The sequence below is a fragment of the Caenorhabditis briggsae genome, assembly GCF_000004555.2.
Source record: "Caenorhabditis briggsae complete genome, chrV, whole genome shotgun sequence".
NCBI lineage: Eukaryota > Metazoa > Nematoda > Chromadorea > Rhabditida > Rhabditidae > Caenorhabditis > Caenorhabditis briggsae.
In genome coordinates this window covers 18268835-18280078 of record NC_013488.2, presented here as the reverse complement: position 1 = coordinate 18280078, position 11244 = coordinate 18268835, and the positions used below count along the sequence as shown (strand labels likewise).

The 11244-nt window shown below is 36.8% G+C and overlaps 2 protein-coding genes across 2 annotated transcripts in view; one reads left to right on the top strand and one right to left on the bottom strand.

Moving 5' to 3' along the window:
• The window catches only part of CBG24637, a gene marked incomplete at both ends in the record, with an annotated part of 1607 nt that extends 1162 nt beyond the window's left edge, over nucleotides 1–445 (bottom strand). The window contains one exon of the mRNA XM_002648341.1: nucleotides 415–445. Coding sequence (XP_002648387.1) covers nucleotides 415–445 — 31 coding nt within the window. The remainder of the gene's footprint in view (nucleotides 1–414) is intronic.
• A 4575-nt stretch (nucleotides 446–5020) lies between these two features.
• On the top strand, nucleotides 5021–11055 carry CBG24636 (the record flags this gene model as incomplete). The annotated part of the gene is made up of 9 exons (XM_002648340.2): nucleotides 5021–5113; nucleotides 5813–6077; nucleotides 6326–6378; nucleotides 6496–7209; nucleotides 8586–8835; nucleotides 8945–9113; nucleotides 9345–9810; nucleotides 10443–10678; nucleotides 10989–11055. 9 exons carry the CDS (start codon nucleotides 5021–5023, stop codon nucleotides 11053–11055), a joined length of 2313 nt encoding a protein of 770 aa, XP_002648386.2.
• Between the last annotated feature and the right edge of the window lie 189 nt (nucleotides 11056–11244).

Below are 11244 nucleotides of genomic sequence, written 5' to 3'. Positions count from 1 at the left end.
TGAGGACCAGACCTCCCCTTTTCTTATATGCATTGTGGAACTAGTTGAAAGCAGCGACTGGTGGTGTAGCGGTGAAGAGGGAGGACGGTAACTGACTAGGGTTGGGTTCGATTCCTCTCTCCTTTGTTTGTTTTTGTTTTTGTTTTCGGTTTGGTTTCCGTGTTTTTTCAAAAAAAAAATTTTTTTTGGAAAAAAGTCACCATGGGGTCCCCCCTTTGCTTTTTCAAAAATGAGATTTCAAACTCGATTTTCTCGAATCTGGTAAGTCCGCAGCAAAATCGAATTACATTTTTGAAAATGTCTCATTTTCAGCTTTCGAATGATATAGGTATCATAACGAAGTCCCATACCCCACAAACAACCTTCCCTAGTTAGCTACAATACCCCTAAACCTTTTTCCCCTAAAAAACTCACCCCAGTTCAATCCGAACAATTCGCAATGCATCAGGAAAACAAAAAAAAACAACAAAGGGTTTTTGTTGAATTAGAAATCAAATTAAAAGATTGAATGGATTTGTTTTTATTGGTGGAATTGGGTTATGTTATCTTTTCGGCGGAACGAAAAGAAAGAGATAAATTTAAAAAAAGTGGGGTCAATGTCATCACATCGGGTAAAAGGAAGAGATCGTCTCGGATTCCTTATTATGCCGTTTAAAAGAATAAAAAAAATTTCGAGAATCCTGACATTGAAAAAAAAACTAAAAACTGGAATTTTAAAGAATTCTAAAATTTGGAAAACATTGAAAATGTAGGCAATCCATGAATTCTAGTGAACATTTGAATTCTGAAATTAATAAATTTCCAAAAAATCATAAATTTCAAACGTTCCTAAAAATCAGTTATTTGAGAATCGAGAATCTTCAAACGGTCGTAAATAAAATATCGTAAACACTCCACAAGATATCAAAAAGTTGTTAACTGATAAAATATGTATCATGATATCAGCAACAAAATGACGCCAAAAATTACCTAGAATTTACTAGAAAAATTTGAGCCTTAAAATAAAAATTTCAACTTTGAGCCAATTTATCTTGGTTTCTGAAAAAGATATCAAAAAGTTGTCAAGTGATAAAATATTGGTCATATTATGATAAACAATTTATCAGTTGACCACTTTTTGATATCTTTCACAAGGATTGAGATATATGGGCTCAAAGTTGATTACCCTCCGGCGGCGCAGCTTGCGCCACCGTAGCTCAGCTGGTAGCGAGGCGGCCCCTTCAGCAGGGCGACCACAAATTCAACTTTTTGAGGAGTTTTTCATAAACCGACTTCAAGAAAACCATGTTTCATTACCTTTGAAATTGTCAATTTCCGTAATTAACGTTTTTCAAAAATTAACAAAAAATTAAATATACCGTAAACACTCTAATAGAACGCCACCCGGACCGTCCACTTTGAGCGTAAATATCTAACTTCTTTCGAAAGATATCTAAAAGTTGTTCACTGATAAAATATGTATCATGATATCAGCAACATTTTATCTGTTGACCACTTTTTGATATCTCTCACAGAAAATGAGATACATGTGCTCAAAATTGACGATTCAAGTGACGTTCTATTAGAGTGTTTACGGTAAACCCAATTTTAAACATTTTCGGACCATTTTTTCCCCAAAATTCCTAAAATTCCAAGTGGTTCTTATTCCTTTTTTCCCCTGTTAAGCACACTTGATGAATGACCGCTTAAAGACTGAAAAGAGGCAAGAAAGAGGAGGAAAATGCCATCAATTTTTGAGCAGTATACACATTTCTACATTTTTCTTGCAGTACAAATATTTTTCAATATCGGCCCTTTTTGTAAAGCTTTGAATTGCTGAAATTTCAAATAAATCCGAATTTCCAACTACCGGAACCACTCTAATAGATTACTCCGCTCCCCAAATCGTCTGCTTTGAGCCAAGATATCTCGATTCCAGTGAAAAATATCAGAATATCATCAACTGATAAATTGAGTAACATAACATCAGCTATATTTTGTAAGTTGACAAATTTTTGATATCTCTTACAGTAACCGAGATAAATAATCTCGAAGTTGAAAGTTTGGTTAAGGTGGGGGGGGGGGGGTCATATTAGAGTGTTTACTTTGAGCCCATATATCTCATTACCTGTAAATGGTAGCAAAAAAGGTCTACTGATAAATTGTTTATCATGATATCAGCGTACTTTTATCAGTTGAAAAAAATTTGATATCTTTTACAGGAAATGAGATAATTAGGCTCAAAGTTAAAAGTTAGGGGGGTGGGAGAGCCATATTAGAGTGCTTACTTTGAGCTCAATTATCTCGATTCCTGTAAAATATATCAATATTTTGTCAACTGATAAATTATTCATCAGAATATCACCAATATTTTATCAGGTAACATTTTTTTGATGTCTCTTACAGTAACCGAGATGAATAAGCTCAAAGTTGAAGCAATAATTTGTATAGACCCAGATTTTCAGGCCTAGATCAGGACCTCGATTTTTAATTTTCCGGAAATTCAGATTTCCCAGCTTTTCATATTTCCCAAGAACTCTAATCTCTCTCATTGCTCAGCTAATACATTTTCAGCTCTCAAATATTCTGAATCACCCTATAACGTCATCGTCCCCCGTCTCTTTTTTCCGTCCCCGTCCGTTATTTCCTGCCTCATCCTTCTCGAAAAAAAGAAGGCAGACAAAAAAAGAAGAAGACAAGGTCCCACTCCTTTTCTGGTCCCTTCAAATTCCCCAGAGTCACACCTAGATTACAGAGACGCAGGCACTTCTCTGCGTCTCTGTAGGGGCGCGCGCGCGTTCTCTCTCTCTCTCTCTCTCTCTCTCTCTCTCTCTCTCTCTCTCTCTCTATCTTGTGAGCGTACGTCAGGCGGTTAGCATCCCCCTCCCAAACAACCCCACCCGGTCCCCCGGTCGATATACATTATGCCCCTCTCCTCTCTATATGCTATACGTGTGTGTCTGGTTTCTCTGTCACTCTCGCCTCCCTTTCTCAGCCACTCTCTCCTTTCCCCCTTATCTCTCGCCCCTTGAGAAGGAGGACGATGTGTAGCAGCAATAGAACCCTGACTCTTTTCTCTTTTCTTCTTTTCTGCCCCATCTATCCCCGAGAGGGTCCGTTGTCTCCAGAAAATCGATAAGAGTGGGTTAGGGCGTTGTCCATCCATTAGGATTCGATTTTGATTTGAATATAATCGCTTTTTTTGCCTGAAAATTGCTGGAATCTGAGATTCTCAAAACCCAATTTTTTTCGAAAATGTCCGCTGTTATCTGACCTACCTTCATTATAATTCGTTTTTTTTGTCTGGAAAATTGCTTTCTGAAATTCTGGAAACCTTTTTTTCAAAATTCAAATTATGCTTTTATCTTGGAACCTTGGCTGAAATTAGCAGAAATTCCTTCTGAAAATCCATTTCCTTTTTGTTTTTCTTAATTTTCCCAACTTCTGGACCAATTCTTTTTTTAGTTTATACATTTTGAAATACCATTTTTTGTTCATAATATTTTGTCTAATAAGCCCAACCTGTCAACTTTAAGCTCAATTATCTCACTTGTTATTCAAGATATCAAAAATGTGACAACTGATAAAATATCGGTGATATTATGATAAAAAATTTTTCAGTTGACAACTTTTTGATATCTATTACAGGAATTGAAATAGCTGAGCTCAAAGTTAACGGCTTTATTTTTCAAAGGTTTAGCTAGAGTTTTTGTACTTTTTTGAATTTCAAAATTAGATATATTCTCCATGTTTAAGCCAAGGCTTAAATTGATAAAATCCCATTGAAATTTTTGAAAATTTACAAAATGACTGATTTCCATTTTTTTTTCTGAAATTCGAGATTCGAGCCCAAATTTCAAAATTTTCTTACATTTCTTAACGTTTCGATGTTCTTTAAATCTGATTTTCACCCCAAAACGGCCAAAACAAGTACTTGAAAATGTCTAATTTTCCAGTTTATTTGATTTTCCATGTTTTCTCTCTCTCTCTCTCTCTCTCTCTCTCTCTCTCTCTCTCTCTCTTTCTCTTTTCTCACTTTTATCAATATTTCCCATCATATGGCATCTCTTGTGACTGACTTTTTTTTTCTTTCTTCAGAGGTCACCACTAGCAAACAATTGTTCTTTGAACTCGAAAATTTGAAATTTTGAAAAGTTTTTTTTTTAAATTTCTCAGTAATACTTTTTTTTAAAAAATAAATCAAACTTTCGGAATACGTCAAAAAATTGTTTGGTAATTGAGTTTTGATTTTTAATTGTTAGGAGGATTTGGCAAGTCATCAGCTTCGTTTTGGCTCAAAAATCAGTGTTCTATCTCGTCTGGGAGCTGAGATACAGTCATTTGAAGTTTTGTAGGCTAGAGACGCAGACGACGAGACACTCTAACTGTCTGTGCCTCTTCAAACCTTCAAACGATTGTATCTCGCCTTACAGATGTGCTGGAAAGTTGTTTTTGAACCGAAATGAAACCCAGGAAAATTGGTTTTTGGACCGAAATGAAACCCAGATTTAGATATTTTTTCCGAATCTTTCAAGTATTGAAATTGAACAGAAATCAGATTTTTTTGAAATTTGAAATAATCCGATTCACTTCAAATTTTCCGACAAACATTCCTTACGTTCTGGGTTCAGTTTAGTTCAAAAATCAGCTTTCCAAGCCGTCTGTGAGCTGAGATACAGCGGTTTAAAGTTTTGAAGAGACGCAGACAGTTAGCGTTTCTCGTCGTCTGCGTCTCTAGCCTCCAAAACTTCGGAATACGGAAAAAATTGTTTGGTCCCAAAATTTTTTCTTTGTCGGCAACTGATTGAATAAGAAAGAAACAAAATGAAGAGTAAACACTTGGGGGACATGTGATTCAATCTTTCGGAGCCTTTTTTTTTTGTTTTTTTTTCTTTCCAATAGAAATTTGGGACTTTCTAGCTTCCTTGTGAAGAATTTATATACTTTTTAATCATTTTTTTTTAATTTCCAGCTCTTTCCTCAAGCTCTTGTATATATATATATATATATATCGGTGGAAATTCTCAAATTTTAGTCAAAGATGGAACAGGTGGGCGGAGAATACGAGTATGATAAACGGGATGATTTGGGACGAGGACAGTTTGCTATAGTGTACAAAGGACGGGTTATAGAGGTGAGCACTAATATTTTAACCTATGAAATTGCATACGATTTGAAAGGCTAGAATTTGGAAACTTCAAAAGTGTAATCTGATGTAAGATAGGAAGATTTTGAGCCAAGTTATGACTTTTTGAAGTTTTCTAGAGCTCAAAATGAAAAATTTAACTTTGAGCTCAATTATCTCGGCTCCTATGAGATATAGCAAAAACTGGTTAACTGATAAAATGTTTGTGATAATATAATAAACAATTGATCAGTTGACAACTTTCTGATATGTCTTATAGGAACCGAGATTGACTCAAAGCTCAAAGTTGAGAGGTATTAGTGTGATTTTTATTTTACTTGAAAGCTGAAAATGTTTAAATTCCAAAAATATTATCAGATCTGAAATTGGAGCGTTTTGAGCCAAGTTATGCTCGTTTAAAGAGGTCTTGCTAATTATTTTCATATCATTTGAACGCTGAGAATGTGTAAATTTCAAAAATCAAGTTCAAAATCTGCCAAAATTGAGTTTCAGCCGAGTTGTGCCCCTTTAAACAGCTTGGTCATTCTTTGGTGTACCTTCTACCTAGACCAAGGATTTTTTCCTCACTTCAAAAAGTGTTTCTTGTCCGAAACGTTTGAAATCCATCATTTTTACACTTCTCCTCCTTCTCCTTCTCTACACCAACACAAATTTCTCCCATCATCATGTAATTCAATCTTTTTGCAGAATCCAGACGTCGCAGTCGCCATCAAAGCCGTCTCGAAGAAGGAATTCGGCCGTCACCGTCAACAACTCGGCAAGGAGATCAAGATATTGAGAGATTTGGCAAAAATCCAGCATGAGAATGTGGTTCGCCTAATCAAGTGCTCCGAGACCCAAAATCATGTGTTTCTGGTCATGGAGTACTGTAATGGTGGCGATTTGGCTGATTATTTATATGCGTCGGGGACACTAGCAGAGGAATGTATTCAGCATTTTATTATTCAGATTTGTGAGTTTTTTTCTGAATTTCTGAATTTCTGAATTTCTGAATTTCTGAATTTCTGAATTTCTGAATTTCTGAATTTCTGAATTTCTGAATTTCTGAATTTCTGAATTTCTGAATTTCTGAATTTCTGAATTTCTGAATTTCTGAATTTCTAAATTTCTGAATTTTTGAATTTTTGAATTTTTGAATTTTTGAATTTTTGAATTTTTGAATTTTTGAATTTTTGAATTTTTGAATTTCTAAAATTTCAGCTCGCGCCTTGGAAGTCATGAACAAGTTGACAATTGTGCATCGGGATTTGAAGGTGAGTCTCTCTAGACATTCCAATTGCAGCCAATCATACTTAATCCTACAAAAATTTTCCCTAATTATCTCTTAATACCCTTTAATTGGCATCATAATACCAGCCAATCAATTTCAGCCCCAAAACATTCTCCTCTGCTACAATCCCAAAATACTCAACCCCACCTACTCGGAAATCACTGTGAAGCTCGCTGACTTTGGATTCGCTCGAATCCTAAACAATGGAATCATGACCCAAACTTTCTGTGGCTCTCCAATGTACATGGCTCCCGAAATTCTGATGGGTGAGATGTACGACGCAAGGGCTGATCTCTATTCGATCGGAGTGATTTTCTATCAATGCCTAACTGGAAAACCACCATTCCCAGCTCAAAATCCAATGCAGCTACGCAATATTTATGAAAAATCCTTGGAGCTGAAGCCAAATGTTCCGGAATGGTGCTCAGATGTTCTTGAGGATCTTCTAGTGCGAATTATCAAGAGAAATGTGGCGAATCGAATGACTTTCAACGATTTCTACACCCATCCTTTTCTTACGGACCCTTTGAAGCCATCTCCATCGAAAAGGATTCTGGAGAACGCGCCGATGGGTATTAATCAAATGGTGATTACTCCGAAACCAGTGAGAAGGATTGAAAATGCTCCTGTGATGGTGAAAAACAGTCCAAAACCAGCGGCGGTGAGAAATATAATGAGCAAGAGCAAAGTTCAAAAGGCAGCAAATCCGTTCTTGGAGCAAAAGGCAATGATGCCAGAGGAGGTGGACGAGAGTTTTGAGGATTTCACATTTCTACCAATGCAGCCGAAGAGGAGTGTAGTTGCAGAAAAAGAGGTAGGTCGATTCTCATTAAGAAAGATTGCCACTGAGAAAGATTCTTATTAAAAAAGTTCAAGGTTCTCACTAAGTAAAATTTTCACTATGAAAGATACTTATTGAGAAAAATTCTTATTGAGAAAGGTCCTTATTGAGACAAGTTAAGGTTCTCACTAACTAGGGAAGGTTGTAACTGGGGTATGGGACTTTGATATGAGGCCTATGTCATTCGAAAGCTGAGAATGAGACATTTTCAAATATATATTCAGATTTTGCTGCGGACATTCCAGTTCCGAGAAAATCGAATTTGAAATTTAGCTGAAATTGGAATATTTTGACGGCCAGATCTCCCCCTTTCTTATATGCATTGTGGAACTAGTTGAAAGCAGCGACTGGTGGTGTAGCGGTGAAGAGGGAGGACGGTAACTGACTAGGGTTGGGTTCGATTCCTCTCTCCTTTGTTTGTTTTTGTTTTTGTTCACGGTCTTTGTGGAAATCTTCAAAATGTTCCGAACACATTTTTCAAAAAAAAATTTCATTTTGATACTGAGAAATTGTACTTTCTTAAATGTTTTAAGTAATATCTAGTTTTTGACTATTTCGTTAATCAACACTAAACACTTTCACACAGCTTTTGTTTGTCAAAGTTCATAAGGATGGTTCGTTTTAAGAGCCAAACATCAATCAGACATGATTTGTGTCTATGATTTCTCAAATTTTGAGTGTTACTGGGCGATCATCGTAGTACTACGGTTTGTTGAAAATCAGAAAAAGAATCAAAATGTCTTGATCACGAGAAGAAAATAGGTTATCAAATTTTGTAAAAAACCTAATTTACTTGTTCTTTTTCGTTTAATACCTTTTCAGCCGAAAAAAAAATTTTCAAAAATTTTCAAAAAAAAAGTCAAGGGGGTACTCCATGGAACTTTTTTTCAAAATTTTTTTCTGAAAAAAAACGCTTAAACTTGGTCACATTGTACAGAAACTTCTAAATTTGCGATCACAATCAAAAAAAAACATCCAAAATCTTTTGTAAACCATTAACTTTCTATTCTCAAAAGTCAAATAGTGGTTTGAAAAAATGATGAACTCGATTTTCTCGAATATGGTAAGTCCGCAGCAAAATCGAATTACATTTTTGAAAATGTCTCATTTTCAGCTTTCGAATGATATAGGTCTCATAACGAAGTCCCATACCCCACAAACAACCTTCCCTAGTAAGAAAGATTCTCAATAAGACAAGTTCTCACTAAGAAAGTCCCTTGTTAGGAAAAATCCTTATTAAGAAAAGTTCTCACTAAGAAAAATTCTCAACAAGAAACATTTTTCACTAAGAAATACCCTCAATAAACATAGATTCTCACTAAGAAAGATCCTTTTTACCTATTCTCCAGGATCCTCCAAAAAACAACACCATCTCAACAATGCCCAAAGATCTGCCACCCTTGGTACCTGTGAATCGAGCAATTTACCTAAAAATGCGAGAAGCTCTGGAGGCTAGAAGGAACGGAGGCAAGAAGCCAGTAGAGAAGGATATTGCCAAAAAAGTGATGCCGATCGTTGATGAGAATCCCGTATTTGCTAGAAGAACCACACTTCCCAATCCGAGTGCGGAGGAGATACAGAAATTGAGCATACCGCATCGTGAGTGATTGTTTTGGGTTTTAAAGGGTCTATCCTAGAAAACGACTCCTTTTCCGAGAAGAATGGTCCCATCTAGGAATAAAATGATTCCTAAAATTTAATTTTTTAGCACGATTCGTGATCCTTGGAGATGGAAAGCGTTTGCAAGTGGTTACTGTAGATGAGAAGGAGAAGCAAGTGGAAAATCAGCAAGTGATAGAAGAAAAACCCAAAATCAACGAGCAACCGGATTTCAGCAGTTTGCCAATCCAAAATGTATTCATTGAGGAGAAGAATAGGTAAGCGTGGTACACTGAGATTGCTTACTGTAGATGATCCTTATTAAGAAAATTCCTCACTTAAGAAAGATTCTCACTAAGAAGTGCCCTCATTAAGAAAGACACTTATTAAGAAACGTCCTCAGTAAGAAAGGTTCTCAAGAGAGATTTTAACTAGGCAAGATCCTCACTAAGAAAGAGCCTCACTAAGAAGAGCCTTCTGCTTATCCATTCTAAACCAAACATTTTTAGCTCTTCCAAAATTCACGAATCCATCTACAACGACGCCTTCATGTTTCCATTCGCCTCTGCTCCAACAGCTACACCATCCAACCTCATTCTCCCTAAGGAAATTCAACCCTTATCCTTAAAAATCATCCCTGCCTCACTGCAACCGCTCATCCCCGAAACTTTTCATTGCGATCAACACAAACAACTCCTTGCTAAGCTTCAATTCGTCAATGAGATCGTCAACGAGCTCATAAATCTAGCTGACCAGAAGAGTAACCCATTGGCAGTAGCCATGAAGCAAAGGAAGCTTAAAACCAATTCGTCACATCAGAGAGCTGAGCAATTGGCGGTGTTGGTTCGAGCACTGCATATGCTCTCATCGGCGATGCTTTTGGCTCAAGAGAAGGTGGATCTGAAGGAGTTGGAACCGACTAAAGCAGTGCAGCAGGTTTTGAATCAATTGAATGATAAATATCATTTTTGTGTGGTAAGTTAAGCTTGTTCCAAATATTCCACGCGGCCAAAATGCTATTCTGAGCATTTTCAGAGCTTCTAGATACTGAAAACTGCTTAGAGCTGCTTTGAAAACCCTTAAAAGCATCAAAAATCGCAATTTTCTACCATTTTGAATTTTCGCGTCCAGATGGCCTAGTGGGCTTTTCCACTGAATTTTTACCAAATTCAACACCAAAGTTCAATTCCTCTAAGTGTCAAAATTTTTTTTATTTTCGTATGGATCTTGAAAAATGCATTTTTATCCGTTTTGGATGCTTCCAGCGTTCTATTTTCAGAATAAGCCCCGTCAAATTGGCTGAAAATGGGGCTAATGTTGAAAATAAAACGTTCCAAGCATTCAAAATGGATAAAAATGCATTTTTCGAGGTCCACACAAAAATCAAAAAAGTTTTGACACCCAGGGAAATCGAACTTTGGTGTTGAAATTCGTAAAAATTCAGTGGAAAAATCCACTAGGCCATCTGGACGCGAATTTTCAAAATGGTAGAAAATCTCGATTTTTGAGGTTTTCGAGGGGTTTAGAGCAGTTTTAAGCGCTTTTTTCAGTGTTTAGAAGCTTTTCAAATGTAAAAAGTGTACACTTCAAACGCCGAAAAATTCCAGATGCGCTCCCAACAAATTTCGAAATTCGGCGTCCCTGCCCAAGACCCATCTCTCCCACTGATCTCCGCCGAACGAGTCATCTACCGGCACTCCATTGATCTCTGCGAAGATGCTGCTCTCGATGAGCTCTTCGGTAACCCTCACAGGTGTAGCGAACGCTACCAAACCGCCTATCTTTTGTTGCATGTTCTAGTAGAGCAGGCGAACTGTGATAAGGATAGGGATCTGTTGAAACGGTAAGGATCTTCTATTTTGAAATTTTTTTTCTTAATGAAAAGATAAAATCCTGAGATTCATTTTAGTCCAAAACCCAACGTTCTAGCACTTCTAGAAGCCGAGACACAGCCGTTCAAAGTTTTGGAGAGACTCAGACAGTTAGAGTGTCTCGCCGCCAGCGTCTCTAGTCTCCGAAACTTCAAATGACTGTATCTCGGTTCACAGTGGCCCTAGATAAGTGATTTTGGGACCAAAATCTTTAATTTTTGTTGATTCAAAATCTTTTTCGGTTAGCTTGGCTTTTTTTTACGTTTCTGCTTCTCCTTTCAGATACAGAATCGCCGTCGTGAATCGCCTTCGAATTCTGGAGCGTCAGGGATACGTGGCGTATGTCTAACAATGTCTAACAACCCATTTTTTGTTTGCTCACCTCACGAAGCTCCGCCCCTTTCCTAATTTGTGTATAATAAATGTTGTACATGTTGTAGTCATATTAACCTCTGTTTCTTTTTTAAATTTCAAAAAATCTGAAATTTCAGAATTTGTGGGTTTGCGTGGTGGTTGGAAAAATCCAGAATCTAGATAT